General features: G+C 44.3%; 1 protein-coding gene across 5 annotated transcripts in view; it reads right to left on the reverse strand.

Moving 5' to 3' along the window:
- Window positions 1-1,308: 1,308 nt before the first annotated feature.
- The window catches only part of SHROOM3 (shroom family member 3), a 252,739-nt gene continuing 230,732 nt past the window's right edge, over window positions 1,309-23,315 (reverse strand). For all 5 annotated transcript variants that reach the window (XM_061583353.1, XM_061583356.1, XM_061583355.1 and 2 more), the window contains 6 exons: window positions 16,468-16,544; window positions 13,292-14,179; window positions 11,213-11,683; window positions 7,049-7,202; window positions 5,474-5,746; window positions 1,309-2,902 (listed from right to left, as the gene is read on the reverse strand). In XM_061583353.1, the coding sequence (XP_061439337.1) occupies window positions 2,552-2,902; window positions 5,474-5,746; window positions 7,049-7,202; window positions 11,213-11,683; window positions 13,292-14,179; window positions 16,468-16,544 (2,214 nt within the window). In that variant the 3' untranslated portion in view covers window positions 1,309-2,551. The remainder of the gene's footprint in view (window positions 2,903-5,473; window positions 5,747-7,048; window positions 7,203-11,212; window positions 11,684-13,291; window positions 14,180-16,467; window positions 16,545-23,315) is intronic.

The raw sequence follows: 23,315 nt of genomic DNA on the forward strand, positions 1-23,315 counted from the left end.
CCTCCTCACCCTGTACTTCCCTCAAAATGCTAATTAGGATTAGGGAAACTGGCAAGGGAGAGCTGGCAGGTGAGAGAGGCGTGCTTAGTCCTTCCACTGCTGATGGTATCCTTTCTGCCCTATTGCCCTCCCTCGCCTCCAGCAGCCATGTTTTTTAAAAAACTTTCATTTCCCTGAAAGAGCCCTGGTGGGTGTGGTGTGGTGAGAAAGACTGGTGATGGCGGTGATTTGCAGGAGAGAATAGGCAAATGCAGGAAGGGTTAGCTCCCCTTGCAAACACATTAACCAGCATACACTTGTTTGCTGACATAATGTGTAGTTCTGCCTTTCAGCACATCTAAAAAAAGTGAAGACGCTGTTGAACCCTGCCCCTGGCCACTCAACAACAAATGAGACATAAGGGAGAGTCTCTCCCTTAGCAAGTTCACAAAGAAATCTTGCAGATATGAAGCAGAGCACGAGGCAGAATCTTGTTTTATCTAAACTAGGGACAGGAAACCTCAGGCCCAGGGGCCGGATATGGCCCTCCATGCCTTTCTATCTGGCCCTCAGGACCCTTTCCAGGCAAACCCGCAGTCTATATCCCCTATACTCAGGCTATGCCCCTCAAAGGCCCTGCTCTGGATCCTCCAGAAGTACTTTTTCCTGAATGGGATGTATCCTTGAGCTGTAATTATGCTTCTTACTTGTCTGAATAGAGAGAGATGTGTGGGATGTGGGTATATGTAGAAACCTCTGACTTATGCACAGCTGGAATGTAGCCTGGTGTACAGAGACACACCTGTTGCTCCACCCACTTTGCGTCTGGCCCTGCCCACCACAGACATGTGGCCCCTAGAACAGCCTTTCCCAACCAGTGTGCCTCCAGATGTTGTTGGACCACAATTCCCATCTTTCCTGACCATTGGCAATGCTGGCTGAGGCTCATGGGAGTTGTGATCCAACAACATCTGGAGGCACACTGGTTGGGAAAGGCTGCCCTAGAAGGTTGCCTGTCAGGGAATGCAGCCCTTGGGCTGAAAAGGGTTCCCTGCCCCTGTTCTGATCAAAGGAACAGTAAATTTAGTACTGTTAGAGTACATTTAGAGAGAGTTTAAAAGACTGTGGGATAGTCAGCTCAAATTTTGTGTTTGATATTCTCAGTTTTGGCTAAGGATTGCTTTGGGGGATGGACAGATCCAATGGGATTAGCAAAGCACCACTGCGTTTAAAAGAAACAACCAAGGCTAAGGATTTTGTTTGTTTTCGTTTAAAGCAATCTATAAATAAGGACATTCAAAGAACCACCTCAAGAAGTCATTCACATAGTTTGCAGGCTGCATGCAGTTCCATGCTTTCTGTTTTTATTGTTTTTAAATTATCATGGAGCCTAAGAGAGTCAAGGGGGAATATCTCTTTGCTTCAGTTGCACATTGACTCCTGAGTCGTTTGCTTCATGCAAGTGCTTGTTCTAATGGTAGTTGTGTCACATCGCAGATCTGGAAGACAGGATTTTGCTGTGCAAAGCTTTCTTGGAAAGGTCACTTACTGGCAGCATTCACTGGGCACTGAGAGAGATAAATGCTCCAATCCAGTGACTGAGTGATGGTGGAGGCATTCTGAGCGTGGAACCTTGCTCACAGACCTGCACTGGATCCTGCCATGCAGGGGAGGGAAAAGGGGCAGAGATTTGCCCTCTGTGTGCATTGGTCTGCACTGGATGTCGCTGCACCTGAGAACACCAAGTGACCTGCAAAGGAAGGGAAGCAAATCCAATGGATGTGCACATCATAGTACTGTGACAAGGAATCCTGCCCAGAAAAAAATGAGTGTGCAATTTCCACCTTCCTCCTGCTGCAGATGCCAACCTGTATTCACATCCAACGTCTGGGCTGATATACACCAAATACTAGTTGCATGTGACAATTTTGTGCATGCAAGCATCCTTGGATCAGGGCCTGAAGCTTTTTCTGCTAGTCCTTTATTTAGATATGGTGTGTGACTACGTTTCCTGGCTGTGGGGTGTTCCTCTTTTGATTTCTTCTGTCAAGTACATTAAAAAAAAATCACACACACCCCACGTACATGTTGAAGTAGAATCATGTAACTGGTTAGAGTATGTACAAAATCTTTACAGAATTCTATCTTGTAGGTTTAAAAAATATAAATATGGATATTGTTCAAGAAAGGTCTCTCATTAATATTTTAATTAAGGCTTCATTATTGTATATCCTTCATTATTTAACGACCGTCGGTGCTCAGAGGGGCCTGAGACTCCTTTAGCAGGGATAGCTTGCATTTATCTACAATGAGCTGACCTTCCTCACAGAACACGTTGCTGGTCTCTTCTGCATCTTGTTTAGCCGCAAGAATCCAGTTCCTTCTCATACGATCCAGACAGACTTATGTTGTGATCTCAGGGAGAAAAAGAAAGCTTTCCATGCTGTTTATTTCCCCCCCTATGTTAATTAAAAATAATAATTAAACCCATCATCAATTTAAAAAGTTAAAAGCGGTCTCTGATTAAATAAATTCAAGAAGAAAGGTTTTGATGCAACCCTGTCTGGAAAGGTCAGAGCAAAGATGCTGGTGGTGCCTGAGGTCTGGTATTACTGCTGGTCCCGGCGGATGCTGAAAGCTCTGCTCCCTTTTTGCTCCGAAGGGCAAAGTCCATGGGGAGGCTCTCCAAAAGGCACTTGAGTTGTTCCTGCCCTAGTTTGATCTTGTCATCCAGCTCCCGCTGTTCTATAAGCAGCGCAGATTTCATCTTCACAAAATGCTGGTAGTCCTGAAGCTGCTCCTCAGAGAGGTAACTGCACAGAATGTCCAAGACCACACGCTCTCGGCGGTCCAGGTTCTCCTTCAGCTCACGGGCGTCTTCGTGCTGGCCAGCCAGCATCTTCCGCTTCTCGTTCAGAGAGCTCTGTCCCGTGTGGATGGTGGTGGTGATCAAGGGGAGGGAAGGAAGGAAAAACGAGAGATTTAATATCACAGATACGCGGTTAAAGTTTCCTGATCTGCTGCCTCCCCGCTTTCAAAGACAAACAGAGCAATTGCAACTATAGAAAGCTGGCATAAGTTACCCCTATTACAAATTCCGTTTAGGAGGAAATTTGACTTATATCACCCTAGGGATGGGCTAGAATTCTGCCCAATTCTGATTTGGTACCGAATTTTCCATTAATTGGCTTATTCTCTATAGTTGCAGATTGGATTTTTATGCAGTGAATTTTAAAGAAAACTTTTTTAAAAAATCAGCCTCTAAAATATCGATATGAAGAATGGTAATTTTATCAGTATTTCCTTTCATGTATCAATATTTCCTTTCAAAATAATAAAGATATTAATATCAGTATTTTTTGCAAGGAAAAAATGGATGGGTAAAAGCAGCAGCTAGTGGATAAACAGTGAACTCACATTGATACCAGCTTGTTAGGCTGATGGAAGACTTTTGAACTGGCACCGGCCAACAGATCCCATCCCCACACCACCCTTTTTGCCAGAAAAGTTCTGCTGGGTTGCTAGGTCACGTGACCAAACTGAAAGGGGTTTGGAATAGGTGTAAGTCTTTCCTTGTCCTGTCTCATCCCCACCATGTCCCAGGAATGCCTCCTTTTTGGAATTTATACTGGCTTAAGGTCTGTCAGCTGAGCCCTGGCTGAGCGGGGTTGAGGGACTTACACTGGCATACCCTGGCTGATCTGCAAAAGCCCAAGATCCACTAAATCCACACTCTCTCTTCCCAGCGGATCTTGGGTTTGGACCGTGCTGTTACAGTGCATCCCTAATCATATCTGTTTAGAAGAAAGTCCTATTGAATTCAATGGGTCTTACTGCCAGGTAAGTGAGATTAGGGCTGCAGCACCTTAGAGAGGGGGATTCTACAGTGATGTGCAAGAGCTTCCCCATCTCACTGCAATGGAGAGGACAGGTCTGGACTATGCAGAGCTTCCTCCTCGCTTGAAGTGAACCAGGAAGCTCACTTGTAGAAGAAGCTCCCTGAACGAAAGAGAGAGCACATGGAGGTCTGGATAAGGGGCTCTTTCAACCCATTTTACAAAGACCTTTAAGGTCATGCTGAGTCTCAAATTGGGATTCCATGTATGAAATGGAAATGATAATGTCCATCTACACAAAGTGAATGATTGTGCGTAAAGTTTACAGATTTAAAAAGTAATATATAAATTAGTAAGAGTAAAAAAAAAGGACTGGGAGAATCCATGGACTTGTCTACTGGTTTCAGCTTTCAGCCAAATATAAATCGCTAGAACTGTCAATGATTTTTGCCGCCCTAATCCTTGTATGTACTCTCATGTGGCTGACAGGTGTTGTTGCATGGGGCTTTTCCCATAAACTACAATGGAGAGAGAAGCCTCATGTGCTCTTGTCTCTGCTCATGCAAAGCTGTAGATCCTCTGAAGCATACAGAGAAATCCTATGTGAGCTCCTGCACCTGTAAGAAGCCACTGGATATTAGTGTATTCACTGTCTTAACACATCAGCTCTTATGCTGCTGTGTGTATATTCCCACCTGTTCTTAAAGAGCTGCACTACTTCACTTCTGTACTGTTCACACTGGTAAATCAGTTTGTTCTCCAACTTAGCTAGTTGCACAAAAGTGAAATACTTTGCTACAGCGTTAACATCCACAGTTAAATTTGCTAAGATCATGGTGCAAACCTATCCATGTCTACTGAAATATAAGCCCCACTGAGTTCAATGGGATTCCACACAATCATACAGTTGGAAGGGGCCTTTAAGGCCATCAAGTCCATTCCTGCTCATTGCAGGAATCCAGCTTAAAGCATCCCTGACAGGTGGCTGTCCAGCTGCCTCTTGAAGGCCTCCAGTGTTGGAGCGCCTACCACCTCTCTAGGCAATTGGTCCCATTGTCGTACTGCTCTAACAGGAAGTTTTTCCTGATGTTTAGTCGAAATCTGGCTTCCTGCAACTTGAGCCCATCATTCTGTGTCCTGTAGTCTGGGACGATCGAGAAGAGATCCTGGCCCTCCTCTGTGCAGCAACCTTTCACGTATGCCAGTAATTTACTTCCAGGTAAGTGAGAACAGGATTGTAGCCTCAATATATTAGCCTTTTAGGTCCTGCAGGACACCCAGTTGCTTTTTCAGCAGTAAAGGACTTAATCTCTGTACTGGTCTCTGCAGACAACTAAGTGAGGGCGCACCTCTACTCTTTTAGGAAGCAACAGTAGTAACCTCAATAGCAAAGGACTTCAATCTCCGCAGATGCAGGCATACTGTAGCGAATGAGAATGGTTCATTCCCTACAGCACTAGCAGTATGGGCTGTACAGAAGTGATGTACATTCCTTACTCCAATGCCAACAACAGACACCCTGTAGGTTGGCAGTTCAGAAACGAGATACTGTATTGCTGAAGCTGCTGCTGGAGGAGAGTGTCACTCTTTCAGAAAGAAGGTATGTGTGTAGGCAAGCACTACACTTGCTACATGCTAGTATTTCTGAGTCTACGTACCCGTTCTTGATTATCAGCATCTTCACTGAGGCTGCTGAGAGCATTCTCCACCCGAGCCAGGCGTCCTGAGAGTGAAAGCAAGAGGTTGACCACCTTATCCAGGTCTCCAATGAACATCTTGTATTTTTCGAACTCATTGGGCTTGCAGAGACCACTGATTAAAGCTTCTACTTCCTCTCCCAAGGCATTGTTGAGCTTGATGTCTGCCAGAAGGCTCTCCTTGGCTTCTTTTAGAGTCTCCAGCTTCTGGGACAAGCTCTCAATAAGTTCAGCCTGGCAGAACAGAAATGAGCAAAAATCAACATCCACTACAATGTGAGCCAACAGTCTAAAGTTGGCGTAGGGAACGTACGGCTTCCCAGATACTGTTGGACTCAAACTCCCATCAGCCCAGCCAGCATGGCTAATGGTCAAGGACAATGAGGGTTATAGTGCAGCAATGTCTGGAGAGCCACAGGTTCTCCACACCTGGTCTAAAGCATCTGTTCAAAGATTCCTTGTTTTTTTTAATACTTCTATTATTTATGCAATAACATACAACAAAAAAAATCAACTAATCCAAATGAAAACCCTTTCCCCTCCCACCCTCCCCAGAGTCACTATTTGCAATAATGAAGAACCTCCTATATAGTACTACAGGACAGGTAAGTGTCTTACAATTTAAACAACCAATTTAAAACTAGAAAGCCTGAGTAACATAAAAAATGAGCAAGTTAATTGCTCATGTTGAAAGATTCCTTATGAATCCCTCCAGCCAACACAAACTATGCATACAAAGAAAATAATAAAGAAGCAGTATTATAAACAATTCACAGCTGTTTGACCTTCTAAGAAATTGTGCTATGCAATTCTATCGCACTGTTAGATATATTCACCAAGGTGGAAAAATTTTTATTTGGTACACAATGTAAAGTGGAGTTTCTTTTAAGAAAAAGATTGAGACTGAGATGATGTCCTTAGTACTGCACTGCAAGCTTCTTGTGGCACAGATGTAGAAAGCAAATTCCTATGCAAGTGAGAGAATTTGACATTAAGAATGGGATCCCATAAATCAAGAGAAAATATTTTGCAGTGGGTGTTTCTTTCTGGCACTACTGGGCCACAACACGAAGATATCTTACTCTTAATCTTAATCATCATCATCATCCAGACTTTTTTGGTCTGAATAGCACCAATCAAAGAGAGGCCGTATGTACTACTTTAATTGGGGCATTAAGTTGACAAACAGAAGCATATTTATTAGAACATATGATTGAGGCAGAAATGGAATCTATTTCTGTTATCACAGAATAAAAAAAAATAGACCAAAGACCTTCAGAAACCTTTTAAGTTTCAATAGGCGGGATCTTACCAAATTATAGCCTGGAAAGAACATCAGCAAAGCAGAAACCATTTGAATCTTGTGCATAAGCATAAATGCCTTCCATTAGTCATAAGGGCTACAAGCGTGTTTTTTGTTGTCAAATTGTGCACCTTGTGCAGTGCAATCACAGACTCCTGGGATTCACACAGCTCTGGTAATGATCATGGCTGACGGTTGTCTCTTCTGTGCTGGGGATGCTGCTCAAAACTCACCTTCTTCTCATTGACGTCCACCTGTTCTTCATCCCCACCTGCTTCTTCAGGCAAATCCTTAATTTTGTTCAGGAGTTCGGCTTTGGGTACTGACACATTGTAGTAAGTTGAGCACGAGACCAACACTGTGGCATGAGCTTCCTTCTCGTCTTTCCTAAACCATGACAAAGAACAGATACACGTATAGGGGTCTGGGACGAGATGGCTGGCATTCCTGGGCTGATTAAGAAACACACACACACACATTTGTGGAAGGAGTTTTCAGCGCCCCCCCCCCAATGCCTTGCTTTGAGATCCAACGCCTTAGCTTACATGGTTTTTTTCCCCCCAAGGACCTGGTCAATGAAATTTGTTAGGGATCACCATCATATGTTACAACTTTAACTATTTAAAAAATTTCCCATGCTTTAAGCAACATCCCCACGTACAGCACAGGTTTTCTATCTTCAAGGAATCACTTCCTGTTGACTCTCACAGCGTTGCAAAAGACACAACTCTGGGGCTTATCCTAGGGTGCATACTCAGCCATGTGGGACACTGGCAAAAGACAACCATCCCTGTGGCTCCCCTGCTTGAGCACGACCCTGCAGCAGGAGTGAGAACCTCTTTTCAGCCCAAGGGCTGCATTCCTTTCTGGGCAACTTTTCAGGGGCCATATGCCAGTGGTGGGTGGGGCCAGAGGCAAAAGTAGGCGTGGTAACAAATGTAAATTTCACCTTTGGGCTAGTTTCCACACACACTCACACACCCCTCCCTCTCTTCCAGCCAGGCAAGCAGAAGGCATTATCAGAATTCAAGGACACATTTCAGCCTGGCAAAAATGCTCAAGGGGTGGGTGAACCAGAGCTGGCAAGGGGAGAGTCTTAAGTGCCAGAAAAAGGAAGGTTTGGAGAAACATATTTGGCCCTTGGGCTTGAAGTTCCCGATCCCTGCCCTAGAACACATCCTTGTGGCTGCACATTGCAGAGGAAAAACAGAGGACAAGCGATCTCTTGAAGAGAAAGTTATCCACTATTAACTGATCCTCTCACTGCAGGATCTCTGATAAGTCTCTGAGGAATCACACTGTTCCCTGAACCCAGTTTGAAAACCACCGGTGTAAGAGGTGCCATTCATTCCACACATTCTACTCAAGTTGCAGCACAGACTGATCTTCGGATATTGTGTCCTCTCTTGCAAGCAAGGACCCAGCAACAATTATATGATATCCCAACCCCGCACGTTAACAGAGGCAAACCAAAATAAGTTGTGCTCTTTTTTCAGGGGAACTAGTAGAAGGATTGAATAGCCCTTCTGATGCTTTGCAAAAAGAAACTCCCAGTATGCACACGCCTGCTCATAAGGCAAGGAGGTACGGTACAATGTCTGAACAACGGTAACGCAGAAGGCTACAAAGAAAATGTGTCATTTTGGAAACAGCCTGGTAACAGCAACATTTTAAAATGTAGTTACGTATCAACCGAGTAATGTTGGGCTAGGTGCTGTACAAAGAAACACAAACAATCCCCTGATTATTGGCCTGTTTTGTCTTTGGACTCGCTAGGCAGGACTTCACCAACCTCTGTGCTGGCTGGGGTTGATGTGAGTTGCAGTCCAACACACCTGGAGGGGACCAGGTTAGCAAAGGCTGCAGTAGGCAAACTCTGGGGCTACCTTTCCAGGCACCATATAAATGTATCAAACAGCTATCTCCAGCATCCCCTAGCACACTGTTCTTAAACGTGGGTCCCCAGATGATGATGGACTACAGCTCCCATCATCCCTGAATATTGATCATGCTTTCTGGGAATGATGGGAGTTGTAATCCAACAACATCTGGGGACCCAAGGTGATCTAATGAGATGGGTAAAATTGGTCTCTCTTTGTTTAGACGGAAAACAATCCCAGACAGTTGGGGCTGTCGTATCTTCTCTGGTCTACTCCTGATGTGAAGCCAGAATATGCCCTTGAAAAAGCCTGTAAGTCATGCCTCTTTTGGAAATTATAAAAAAGAAAGAAACTATCTTACCCTAACACTTCACTGAATTAAACAACTTCTATAACTCATGTACCTTTGAGACTGAGCTCCAAGGTTTAAGCCTTCAGTGTCCATTTTTAAACTGTAGGGTGCATGGTGTCAAGAACGCCTGGTTTGTAAGGTTGTTAACTAAAATGGTTCTGTGGCAAGGAATTATGGGAGGAACATCTTGCCTGAATTAGGGCCTCTGGAAGGCATGAGACTGTCAGTTCTCACAGCTGAACTCAGTTAATTAAGTAGTAAGCAAGAACACCTGCTTATCAGTCTGAGACTGGTACCTCAAAGCCACAGGCCTGGGAAGGTTGGAGAAGCGCACGGCCATTAGGTGCGAAAGCTCCAGAAGATTTCATCATCAGCCCTGATTCGCTAGTTAATTCCTGGCTGTTGCTGGGCTTTTCCCCATAAAAACAGAACTGTGATTCTGGGTCTTTGTTTCCCAATGTTCTTTGGTACTACCTTATGTTGAGGTTCCATCTGTCTGACAGTTTGGGTAAAGTCCATGCACACTGATTGTACCAAACAGTAAATAATCCCTGGCAGTGTCCCAAGGCTCCAGGTAGCTGAGCAATGCATGTTTTCTCCAATAAAATAGGAAGCACATTTACCCACCTACCCAAAATTAACTTTTGGACTGTGTAAGAGAAAAGTAGCATGCTTCCTCAGAGGAGCCCATCTGTTTTGGTCACATCACACACACATAAAGAACATTTAACACACATATAAAACACATGACTTTCCCCAAAGAATCTTTGGAACTGTACAACTGATAGAGCTACAATTCCCAGCACCCTTAACAAACCATAGTTCTCATGATTATTTGGGGGAAGCCATGTGCTTTAAATGTGTGTTAAATGTGCTTTATGTGTATGATGCAGAGGAGTGAATGTTCAGGATGCACCTTCTGAGAGTAAATCATTCTGTTGTGTATCTCCATTGGCAGGAACTGTATGGTCTAATGACACCCAGTGCACAGATGTGACAGATCCCCCCCACATCCCCATGGAGCTGCTTAAAAGGATACAATATCAGAACAGTGAAATCACACTGACACACAACAGGTAGTACCTTCTGTACATAGGTAACTTTGGCTCATACGAGCCTTAAAAAAAAAAATCTTGCAAAGCACTTGCAGTTCTATTACAGTTCAATTCAAGCCAGCAATACAAAATAATATTTATACTTACAGCATGCCCACTTTGGGCAGCAATCAGCTGATGGGGGCCTCCATAGTGCAGCTCATTCCAGCCGAACTGCTGTCAGTGCCGATCAGCTGACTGGCGCTGACAGCAAGCCTCCCTTTGCCAAGGAACACTTGGGGGTGCTATAAGGCTGTTATTTGGCAGCTGCGTCTCCACTTGCCCCACACCTAACGCAAGAACACAAGAAGTGCCTGCTGGATCAGGCCAATAGTCCGTCCAGTCTAGCATCCTGTTCTCAACATATGACATCAGCTGTGGGACAGGTAGGCATGGTTTGGGGAAAATGGCCTTGTGGGCCAAACTGGGGTCTATGCTGGGCCTAATTTAGCTTATGTTCTGGAGGCTCCCTACCCGTCCTAAGGAATTGGTCTCCTGTGGTTGGAAGGTGTGGGATCTCACATTCAAATAACCTCAGAATCTTCTTTTGGGTCATTCATTTCTTTCAATAGCAAGACCAGTCAGGAAGAGAGAGGGGGGAGATATAACATCTAAATAGGCTCAGGGAGCACTTCTAGATGGGCTGTTAATAATGTGGTATAACCTCCATGCAAATCTTGTGTGAGCAAATCAAGATGAGTACTCAATAATCTTGATTTGCTCACACAAGATTTGCATGGAGGTTATACCACATTGCCATCTAGTGGTTGTTTTCCCATGCAATTTTCTGTCACTTTTTTACTGCAGAAAGTTAGTAAGAGGCGAAGGAAAACTGCACTGGAAAGTGCAGGATAACAACCACTAGATGGCGACGTCGTATAACCTCAAGAAACAAACTGCAAAAACAACCAGTATGAATGCTCAATAAACAGCCAACTGGAAGTGCCGAGAGATTCATCTTTCCTTAGTGGTTGGAAGAAATTTAAACCTGCTCCATCACGCAAGCGGAAAGTAAAAAACATCTGCCCTGCTAAATGCTGTGGGCAAAAATACTGAGGAAATGGCACTTACTTGCTATCATTGTGCAGAGCAGAACTACTGGCAGAACTGTTGGTCCTTTTCTGCATCATTTTCCTCTTTGAATTCTCTTTAAGCATTCTGGCCCCACTGGGAAATATCCCTTCCATCAAGTCCATGGTGGTCTTCATCTTGGAATCGGGATCCAGGATGTCGGCTAGTGACTTATCCTTGTGGATGATCTCCTTTGCTAAAGCCTCATCCTTGATTTCCTCTGGAGTCTTCATCTTCCCCGTGTAATTCTCGGGGCTGAGTCCATTTTCAGATTCCCTACTTGTGACGTCAGACGGCTCTTGAACGGCCAGAGGCTGCTGCTGTGCTTCCAAGGAAGGTGCGCCATAATACGCTTGGGATCCTGAGGTGAAAACAGGTGGAGGTGAAGCAGCCCAGCTTCTCTTGGTGGTGGCAGTGTTTGGTCCTGTTTTCTCCCTCTTGCTCAAGTTCCCGGAAAACCTTTTAAAATTTCTGTTAATAACAGGAAAAAAGCCATTTTAAACCAGGGCTTCTGAAATTCGTAACTCACCTCCCTCAGGCAAGGAAGAAATCCTTTTAGTCTCCGCTAATATAAGTCAGGGCTTTCTCAGTGCTGGTCCTCAACTTTGCAATACTTGCCTCAAGAAAGTTCATCCAGCAGTGACTCCACTGTTATTCACTGTAGTGTTGTGGTTAGAATGTTGGACCTGGAAGGCCCAGGTTCAAATCTCTACTCAGTCATGAAGCTCAGTGGGTGACCTTGGGCCAGTCACCATCTCTCAGCCTAATCTACCCTCATGGGGTTGTTGTAAAGTTAAAATGAGAGGGAACAGGGTACACCACCTCAAGCTCCTTGGAGGAAAGGTGGAATATAAATGTAAAAAATAAATAATTCTGGCATCAGGCAAAGACGTTTCTGTTCTCCCAGGCCTTTTAATGAATTTTTGGAAATCTTTTAGAATATTTTGATAGTTTATGGAATGTCCCTCCCCAGTAAAGTGTGTCTGTTTCCATCACTATTTTCAGAAGGAAGCTGAAAACATTCCTGTCGTTCAAGGAACTCAAGATGGCTTACATGGTTCTCCCCCTCCTCATTTTATCCTCACAACAGCAGCTCTGTAAAATAGATTAGGCTGAGAGACCGTCCCAAGGTCACCCAGTGGGCTTCATGGCTGAGTGAGGATTTGAATTCTGGTCTTCCAGGTCCAACACTTCAATCACTATATACCTCACTGCTTTTATTCATCTTGCTCCTGGTAAAGTTGATGTGCCTTGTGTTATACTGATTATTAGTTGGGCGGCTATTTTGTTTTAATATGTTGTATGTTTCCTGGAAAGTTTGACAATAGGTGACAAATGAAATGTAATTCATAAGAAATAATAAGTTACACTTTGACCCTAACAACCTTTATTTGAAAATTAAGTCTGATTGATTTATAAAACAGTGTGTGTAGAATAACAGCCTAAGACAAAACAGAATACAGATATTGTAATTAGCAGTGTCCACCTTTGCATTTAGTTCAGGTAAAGCTGGAATGATTATTTGTAAATATTCAGAATTTGTCATTTTTTCCCCTATTTCACCAGCCAAATTTGAATGCGAAATGTTGAATGTGAAACTCAAACTTGCATTTTGAATGTGAAGTTCTACATCAAATTGCAAGTGCTTATGTTTTAAACCAGCCAAAATCAGAACAATAAAATAATATGCTATTGCCCATTTAACTATCAAACACGGCCAAACATTAAATACTACGCATGCTATCACTCATCAAATATAAGCTACCACTGCATGTCCACTATCAAATACAATCAAATACTACCTGACTGCTATTGTCATGCAGCGTATACTGAGATAAAATATAACCAGAGGTTACATACCAAGGGATCAAATACTTGGTGAATATTGGGCACCTTTTTGAGTATTCAGATAATAGCTGACCTGAACATTTGTACAGGAGAACTTTTGGGAGCAAATCTGTTGTCAGCTTGGAGTAAGCAGATAAAAGAAAAATGGAGGCTCTTTAACGTTCTTGTTGGTGGGACCCTAAGAAAGCAAACCCCTTGCAAAAAGCAAATGGTTGGATAGCACCTCCTTACCTGGTTGAAGACCCCTCCTCTCCAAGGCTAGTAGAATTCCCTCCTGCTGGCTCTTCAGCTTCCAGTGTACCGGCAGGAGGAGGTGGGAGTTCTTCCATGGTGTCTGCAACAGCACTGGGGCTCAGTGTAGGGAGTGGAGGGGGAGGGGGCAATGGAGAGGGAGAATGCTCAGATGAAGCATCTACAGCACAAGGCTGGAAGAAAACATCATCATCGCCCTCTTCCCGGGGGAACAGCGGAGGAGACATCTGCAGGCAGGACTCTGAGATGCGGAGCGAGAGTCTGCCTTGATCAGAAGGAGCCTCTGGCTCAGAAGAGGAGCTGCTTTGAGACGGAAGGCTTTGCCATCTTTGGAAGGCCTTTTGCCCAGATGTCTCAAAGGGCATGGAGCTTTTGGACAGGCCATCATCTTTGACCCATTTAATTTTAGGTGGGAGGTGCCTCAGAGGCAGTGTCGCCTTCCATCTCCAAGTTGCTTCTTCTGTTGGCTCCTTAGGTAGACAGTCGGAACTTTCCAGAACTTGGGCCTGAACTGTACGGTTGTCATCCTTGTCAGGTCTGGGCTGCCATCTTGTTGTGAGGACTTCTCCAGCCACCTGAAGATCTGAGGAAGCTGGTGTGGAGTTAGCACCATTAGATGAAAACCAGCCAAATCTGGAAGGAGTGACATACTTGGTGCCTTGCTTAGATTCAGAAAGGTGACCCTTCATATCTGCTGAAGGTGAGGCAAATGCTGATGTTCTGTTGAGATGCCTAAGAAGATCTGGAGCTTTCTGTCTCTCTAGTATGAATGATCTAGTGACACCCTCACTGCTGTGGCGAGTGTGGGGGTGGTAGTGTGTGAATGCCGATTTCTCCACCCGATTTCTTTCTTTGCTTCCAAATGATCTAGAACGGGGTGAAAAACAGTAAGAGTTTTCAAAAAAGGGTACAAATCAATTTATTTTATTTATTCGATATATATCCTGCCCTTCCTCCTGATGGAGCACAGGGTGGCAAACCAGATGATAAATCAAATTGATATATCGTTTTATATAAATGTGGGCTCTAGATTTCTGCAATTAAAAAATGACCCAAAGTACAAATTGCATGCACTGAATTCTCTCATTATATTCCAATTGCACTATCTTCTTGTGGAATGTGTTATTTTTTATTAAGGACTATGGTTGTGGAGGAGATGGACTGAAAGCATGCCACGTGGGAGGGAAATGTCTGGACGTGCATGAAACAAAAGCATGTAGAAGTCTTCCTTGCCAAGAACAACACACAGTCTCCTTCTGGCCTCTGAGCCTCTAACCTATTTTCCTTATGCTTACAAGCAATTTTGCCCTCAACGAGGACTAGAAACTTTTCTTATGTGTGTACTCTTGGCAGTCTCCATATGGCACCATGATTACTATCTGGTATCCATTTCTATTTCATATTTTTATCCTCTCATAGTTTGCCTTCTTTTTCAGATAATAACTCCATCTTTCTCTTGAAATAGTTACTCATGCCAACCCTTCATTTACTCTCTTTTCTTCCTATTGTGACTCCCTGAAAAGACATTTCCACTTATACCATAAATAATTAGTTTTATGAAAAGCCAGTGCTGGAGATCTTATCAAAGGCTTCCTGGAGCATCCATCTTCACTTTCCTATTAACAGTGAAGAATTTTGTCTAGCTTACTGATACCTTCAGAATTCTGGCAGAGTTGTGAGTTAAGCTTTCTCCATACATTGACTCCCCTCTAATAACGCCCAGTGTTCATCTGCATATTTAACTAGTCTGCTGTCACTTATTTAACATTCCCTCTTGGGGGGAGGGGGGAAGAACTGTAAAACAATTCCTGAACATAAAAAACTTTCCCTCAGAGGAATGTGCTTAATGTAACACATGCATGGCTGATATAGCGAAAGCATCCCGAAGACTTTAAGATGGTAATAAGCACTTAGGAATGCTACCCTTGGCAGTCACATATACTATTTAATAATCCGTATCCTGCTGGCTCATTTCTCTGCAAGTGTCAATCTAGTTACTCAAGAAGCTACATGGAAAAACCAACTCATAAAGAGCCTTGACTGATTAATTGAGAAGGATGAGAAGACAACCAGGGCTGCTTTCATGTAATGCCACCAAAAGCTATTCAAAAAGTGTTTGCAAGATTCTCGCAGGGAAAAAGCCTCAGCTCGTCTCGGTTCATAATACTCTCTTAGAAGCGAGGCACCGATTCCAGGACTGGCTTAGCTGTTGCAATTCCCAGTTAATCTGTTCTCTAAAACTCTTTATTGTGGAAGCTAAAGCTCTGCCAGTTTTGGTTCTCTCTGTTTCTCATTTTTCCAATCTTAAATTCAGTTCACATTTCTGCAGAAATTTGCTAAAAATCATTTTAAAAGTCCTTATGAAAATTGATTGGCATTTTATTGCAAATTTTCCTAATAAGCTCATTTTATTTACGCTTTTGACGAATGTATACATTTTTGCAAGCAATTTCCCCTCATTTAGTGCATTTTGATATGTTATTTTCAGTTATATTCATTTTTATGCACCTTCTCTTAATATAAGCATTTTTAACATAGTTTGGTTGGAGAACTTCATTACAAAATTTGGATAAGTGTGGATTTCGAAGGATAGCTGTGCTTCGGTTCACATGTTGCTTCAGAAGATGCAAATGTCATGAGATTTACCTTCTGAATCATTATTTCTCCCCCATCCCTAGCTGAAACCATGCATCAACTTTTGCAAACCTGGTGCTCTCCAGACTACAACCACCACCAGCCGCAGGTAACACAGCCATGCTGCCTGGAGGTGATGGGAGTTGTAGTCCAAAACATTTGGAAGGCAACAAGTTGGCAAAGACTTCCGTAAGTGATAACAAGCTTTTTGTGGCTCATCAGAAGACAACATAGCCGGAATCATGTTGCCTCTCAGCTGACTCAGAATGCACTGTGAGCTTGTATGCTTTCACCTCCACAGCGGAAACCTCCTCTCCATGCCGCTCCTGATAATGTGAGCATTTTCTGTCAAATGGTTAAGGCAGACTGTGTCATAACGTACCACGCCAACATTGCCTGCTCCCTATAGGCGGTGTGTCAGCTGTTTGGTCCATGACCATGTGATCTGTCCTGATGCTTTGAGGTCACCTGGTTACGAACACAAGTATATGAACACAAGAAACGAGTAAAGAAATATTTACCTGGTGCTAGCACCCTCCGTGTAGAAAGGAGCTTTCACAAAACGACTGAACTCAGCACTGTCTCCCATCAGCATGTCCTTAAGGAGAAAGGGGGGAAACTTTAAAAACAAACAGGAAATTGGACATTCCTCGGTAACTTTGGGGTTGGGGATGTTGCATTATATGCATCCACAGGCAGGCACAACTACTGCTTTATAAATATAGCACAACAATGATATGCACATCTGTTTATTCAAAGATTTATATCCCACCTGCTAATACATTCATAGAAAGCCAGTGTGGCGTAGTGGTTAAAGTGCTGGACTACGACCTGGCAGACCAGGGTTCGAATCCCACATAGCCATGAAGCTCCCTGGGTGACCTTGGGCCAGTCACTGCCTCTCAGCCTCATGAAAACCCTCTTCATAAGTCGGAATCGACTTGAAGGCAGTCCATACATATAATACATTCATATTACTCAGAGCACTTCATACCACAATCCATAATAAGACAACAGTAAAGGACCTCTCCCTATACGTGCTGGTCTGACTGCTGAGTTCTGTCGAGTGGACCCTTCTTGTGTTCCTGCCACTGGGCGATACCTCATGGGCAGTGCTGTGGAACAGAGCCTTCTCTGTAGTGGCACCCAGTCTGTGGAACTCCCTTCCTCTCTCCCAGGCTCAATACCTGTTTAAAACTCACCTGTTCTCCTAGGCTTTGGGGACTTAAGTAGTAAGGCTCTCTGTTGACATATGGTGGTATTACTCAGAGCTTGGAAAAGTTACTTTTTTGAACGACAACTCCCATCAGCCCAATCCAGTGGCTATGCTGGCTGGGGCTGATGAGAGTTGTCGTTCAAAAAAGTAACTTTTCCAAGCTCTGGTATTATTGATTTTTATCTGCTGCTGTATTTTTAAGGCTAATTATGTGTGTTGTTTTAACTGTACTGGTGAACTGGTTTCCTTGTTATTGTTTTTAATGGTTTTTATTCAGCAACTGCTCTGGGGGTTTTATGAAGAGAGGAATATAAATATAATGATTATTATTATAAGATTAATCTAAAAAGCAAACAACATAAAAAGTGGCTCAGCCCTAAACTGGGTTCACCATATGCAACTCACTTGCCTAGCAAGACAAATGCTTGCTAGAATAGGAAAATGTTTGACTACTGACGGCAAGTGGCAAGGGAGGGGACCACAGGGTGAGGTATTACTACAGTCTGGATATGGCCACTAAGAAACTCCTCTCTTTTGTCCCTGCCCATCATGCCTCCATCACAGGTGGGGCACAGAGAAGGACCTCTCCCCTGGGCAGGCTGGCATGGGAGGAGGCAGTCTGCAAGGCAGGGCTGGGGGTTATTTCTCAGCCCATGGGCAGCATTCTTTCTGGGCAACATTCTGAAGGCCACCTACCAATGGTGGGTGGGCTGAGCAAGTGACACTCCTCTCATCTTTCTACAGTAGGCTACATTCTACACTCACAAACCAGTCTCTATCCTCTAAGACAAGCAAGAGGCACTTCTCACAGTTCAATGACACATTCCAGCCAAGCGAAATCATTCAGGGTGCGAAGCAGAGCCGGAGAGGAGTGTGACCTGAGGAGAGGGGATCTGGGAAGAGTTCCAAGGGCCAGACAGAGAGGACTGGAGGGCCACATTCAGCTCCTGGCCTGAGGTTTCCCACCCCTGCCCTAAGGTATCCTGGACCCAAGCCATTTAGGGCTTCAAAGATAAGCACTGACGCTTTGCATTAACTCCGATACAAATTAGGTGGGCGAACACCCACTAACACCTTTGCTGCCACATTCTAAACTAACTGAAGCTTCTGAAAACTCTCCAAAGGCAAGTAGGGTGCATTTGCAGGAATCCAGTTATGTGCATGTGGTTGCATGGAAGCATACCACGAGGGCAACCTTCCATTTTACTGGAAGCAAGATGAGCGCACCCTCAGCCCAAGGGTAAGGAACCTGTGGCTCTCCAGATGCTGTTGGACTCCCAATTCCCATCAGCCCCAGCCAGCTTGGCCAATGGTCTGGGACAACGGGAGCTGTGTTCCAGCAACACCTGGAAGGCTGCAAGTTCTCCACTACTGCCCCATGCAATGCCTTAGCACCTTGGTCGGCAAGACGTTTCAAAAGAGGGTCAATCTGAAGAAGCAGGGGAAAGGAGGCCAGAGTTCTCTCCCTTTCTGAAGTGACCTGCATCAAGTTCTACAGTCATAACTGCTGCTTCCGTCCACACATACCCTGCTACTCTGAATTTGCAGCTGGAAGAAGTGAGGGAATTGATACCCACATGAATCTTTTTTGGCCTTCCACCACATTATGTTGCAATCCCAAATACAGCTGCTTCAATCTGCAATGCGTGCATTTCACAGATCAGCCTTTCCCCTCCCTTGCACTCTCCTCTCCATATGTGTTGGACTCCAAATCCCATCAGCCCCAACCAGCATGGACAATGGCCAGAGATGATGGGAGTTGTAGTCCACCATCTGGGAGGCACCAGGTTGGGGAAGACTGTCACAGATGCATGGGCTTCAGCATGCACAGTTCCATCTTTGCAAGAATTTCCAGGGGGGGCAGATGTTGGCTGCTGCTGGCTTCCTCTGACTGAGAGTGGCCCTCCAGAGGATCAGGCAAAGATCTCTCCAATTACTTGCTACCTGGTCCTTTTAACTGGAGATGCCAGGGACTGAAACTAGGGCCTTCTGCATGCAAAGAATGTTCTCTACAAATGAACTATAGTCCGCCTCCAACAATTACCCTTTCCTCAGTTTTGAAAAGGGGAGAACCCAACCAGCGAAACACGTGACATCTGAGGCATAAGGACAGTGTGTTGTACATGTATATTTCACATTTACATTCTTGCACATTTACATTCTTGCCCATTATCATAGAATCATAGAGTTGGAAGGGGCCTATAAGGCCATCAAGTCCAACCCTCTGCGCAACGCAGGAATCCAAATCAAAGCATTCCCAACTGAGGGCTGTCCAGCTGCCTCTTGAATGCCTCCAGTGTTGGAGAGCCCACTACCTCTCTAGGTAATTGGTTCCATTGTCGTTTGGCTCTAACAGTTAAGAAGTTTTTCCTGATGTGTTCAGTCAAAATCTGGCTTCCTGCAACTTGAGCCCATTATTCCGTGTCCTGCACTCTGGGACAATCGAGAAGAGATCCCGGCCCTCCTCTATATGACAACCTTTCATGTACTTGAAGAGTGTTATCACATCTCCCCTCAGTCTTCTCTTCTCCAGGCTAAATATGCCCAGTTTCTTCGGTCTCTCCTCATAGGGCTTTGTTTCCAGTCCCCTGATCATCCTTGTTGCCCTTCTCTGAACCTGTTCCATTAAGACACTGTGATTTTAGGAGCAATGTAGGAAGGTGCCTTATACTGAATCAGACCATAGGTCCATCTAGCTCAGTATTGTCTACACGGATTGACAGCCGTTCTCCGGTGTTTCAGGCAGGAGTCTCTCCCAGCCCTAACTGGAGACTCAGGGGTTGACCCTGGACCTTCTGCATACAAGGCAGATGCTCTACCACTGAGCTACAGCCCTTCCCTTGATTTTAAAATGGGAAGAACTAATTCCAAGACGAAAGAGTCTGAGGATTTGCACACAGATTACAGCCTTAATACAGACTTGAAAGAGTTGACAAATGTGACGGGCCACATATCTTAGGGTCATGAAGCTCAGACTCAACCCACAATTTTCCACTCCAAATATTTCATTTTTTTCCTGTGGTTTGCTTTTGCTTTGTTGTTAGATGTAGCCAGGGCGGGGGTAGGTGGAGGACAATTTTAAAAGCTTACCCAAATTTATAAGCCAGAGACCTATACTGCATGCAGGCTGAGACAAGCTAAAAGAGGAGACACAGAAGAAGATGGAGAATGTGTGGCTGAAGACAGATGGGCTAGCCATTCCACACAGCTATCAATTTCCTCAGATCTTTAAACAAATTCCTTCAGTGACGCTACAATGTGATTTATAGTTAGTCTGCAGGGAACAGTATATATCCCAAGCACAGGCCTTAAAAATATACAGTGAGCAAAGGACTGAGGCAAATCTGCTGCTGAAACAAAAATAAAGCATTTGCAGACCTGCTTTTTTTTCTAAAGATAAAAGTTGGTCTTCTTTTGTTTTATCTGCTGTTCTTTCTCTGTCCTCACTTCCTCCCTTTCAAAAACATGTTTGGGTTTGAAGGAAACCATTCCCATTAAAACCACAGACTGATTGTGCACTTAATTGACAAGTGCTTGGAGAACCTGTGTGGCCCAAGAGGCTTTCATGCCCTCCAACTCAACCTATTTCCTCCTCACTTTGGTCATATCCACATCATACAATTAAACCAGATGGCTCCGCCTTCCCAAAAGTAGAAACTGTAGTTTGTTAAGGGTGCTGAGAATGGCAGCTGTGGTGAGAAACTGCAGTTCCCAGAATTCTTTGGGGAAAGCCATGTGCTTTAAAAGTATGGCGTGGATGCAACCCTAGTATGTATCCCAAATATCTCTAGTGAAAAAGGCAGCAAAGCCCTCCCTCCTCCTTTTTCAACAAGCCTTTAGAGCGGAGATCTTTATCCTAAACTGAATTGGATTTGAAACTGCTTTTATACATGAAATTTATTTTTAATTGTTTGAATATATGGAATGGTTTTTATATATGGCATTGTTTCTAAAAAAATTTATTACTGATTTTTTAAAAATGTCTTACAGCTACTGTGCTGGCTGGAGCTCCAAAATAAGGAGGCATGAAACCCTTTGAATTAATTTTGGAAGTGTGTCTACCAAGGTGGCTCTGGGCTGTGGCTTTTCGCTCAGAGGATGACCCCTGAAACAGGAAAGCACACTGGGAATTGGCAGAGGCAACAGCTGGGTGCTTACCAGAACATGAGTTTTGTGGCTGGTGCCGTTCTGGATGCAGAGTCATCACGGATGGCACTACCTATACCATTCTAGCCTAGGAGGCCATTTCTATGCTCTTTTCTTTTCTCTACTCTAAAATGCCTGCTGCAGTTCTTTCCAGACTAATTTCTGTGTGCGTGCAGTGAAAGCAATACATTCAAGTATTAGTTCAGCTGATAGTTTTGGAGTTCTTCTCAACACAAAACTGCAAGTTGTGCGTGCGTGCGGGGATGCTGAGATCCCCTGTATTCTACCCACTATCCATCCATCCCTAAATTTTGGTTGATTGAATATGGTGGCAACCTTACCTGAAAATGTTTCGTTATTAGTTTAGTGAGCATCACAACAGGTTCTGCCTCTCATCATTCACAGAAATAAGAAATTACTATAATAAAACCTAGCCAGACTTTCTGGTGTTAAAACTGAACACTCCCTGCTGATCTCAATTCTCTTTGGGCAAGGTGCTCAAGAAAGCGGTGGCAGTTCAATGGGAGGCATGCTTGGAAGAAACAGATCTTTGTTTCCAAATAAATTGTCCTGTTAGCACAAGGACTTCCACTTGCACAATGGAGCTTCCCTTCCTTCTCCTCCCCCCGCTCCCTGTATCCCCCAAAGCTGTGCTGGGAGGTTCTCCCTCACCACCCTAAAAAGCTGGAGGGGGGGGAGCAAGCAGATGTCCTTGCACTAACAGGATTTCATTGGATACAACCCAGATTATCTAGACCAGTATCAGCCTAGCTTCAGGTCTGGGTATGGTACCCATAAAGAGTTCGAACTTATCCCCCCATGCTCTTTAACATCTATAATGGGGGCTGCCATCAGGGGATTTGGAGCGAAGTGTCATCAATATGTGGATGACACTCAACTCTATTTCCATCTGAATCAGCTGTGGCTCTACAGAGCCTGGACTGGTGCCTGGAGGCAATAAAGGGATGGACGTGAGCCGATAAACTGAAACTGAAGCACAAAAAGATGGAGGTGCTATGGGTAGCAAGTGCTCAGGTCCAGGAACTGATGACATGCCCTGTTCTGGCCAGAGTTGCACTCCCCTTAAAAGAGCTGGTATGTAGCTTGGGGATATTCCTTGATCCAGCTTTGTCACTGGACGTGCAGGTGACTGCAGTGGCTAGGAGTGCTTATGGACAGCTTTGGCTGTGACAGCTACAGCTATTCCTGGCCAGAGAGAGCATGGCTTCTCAGCACATGCTCTGGTAGCCTTTACACTGGACTACTGTAATGCACTCTGTGTGGGGCTGCCCTTGAAAGCAGTTTAGAGATTGCATCTGGTGCAAAATGCAGCAGCCAGGGTGCTGACATGTACTTCTGTCCAGACCAGAGCTTGGAAAAGTTACTTTTTTGAACTACAACTCCCATCAGCCCCAGCCAGCATGGCCACTGGATTGGGCTGATGGGAATTGTAGTTCAAAAAAAGTAACTTTTCCAAGCTCTGCACTCCAGACATATATAATACCAGTTCTGAAGGATCTGCACTGGTTGCCTATTCATTTCTGACTTAAGACACAAATCCCTGAAGGAATGCCTCTTTCCATACCATCTTACCTGTGGATTACGATCTGTAAGGGCGGACCTTCTTGTGACCCCACCACTAGGCTTGGGGAGCACTGGTGTGTGAAAGGGCCTTCTCTGCAGTGGCATCCTGTCTCTGGAATGGCCTCCCCTTGGGTGTCTAACACTGTGTCTCACTGCATCTAGGACTGACACTGTTGACTTTTCCTCAATTGGTAAAGATGTAGCTCTTCACCCAGGAGGAACTGTAATGAGCCACTCAATATCAAGCTGTTGCTGCTAGTTGATCTTGTGTATTTTAAGGATTTTTATGTTTTATTACGTATATATGGTTAATTTATGTATTACATATTAATTATGTATTTGTTTTATTGTTGTATTCTGGCCTTGGGACCAATTGGATGAAGGGTGGGTCAGAAATACCATAGGAAACTAAATAAAATATGG

Source organism: Rhineura floridana, chromosome 9 (genome assembly GCF_030035675.1).
Source record: "Rhineura floridana isolate rRhiFlo1 chromosome 9, rRhiFlo1.hap2, whole genome shotgun sequence".
Lineage (NCBI taxonomy): Eukaryota > Metazoa > Chordata > Lepidosauria > Squamata > Rhineuridae > Rhineura > Rhineura floridana.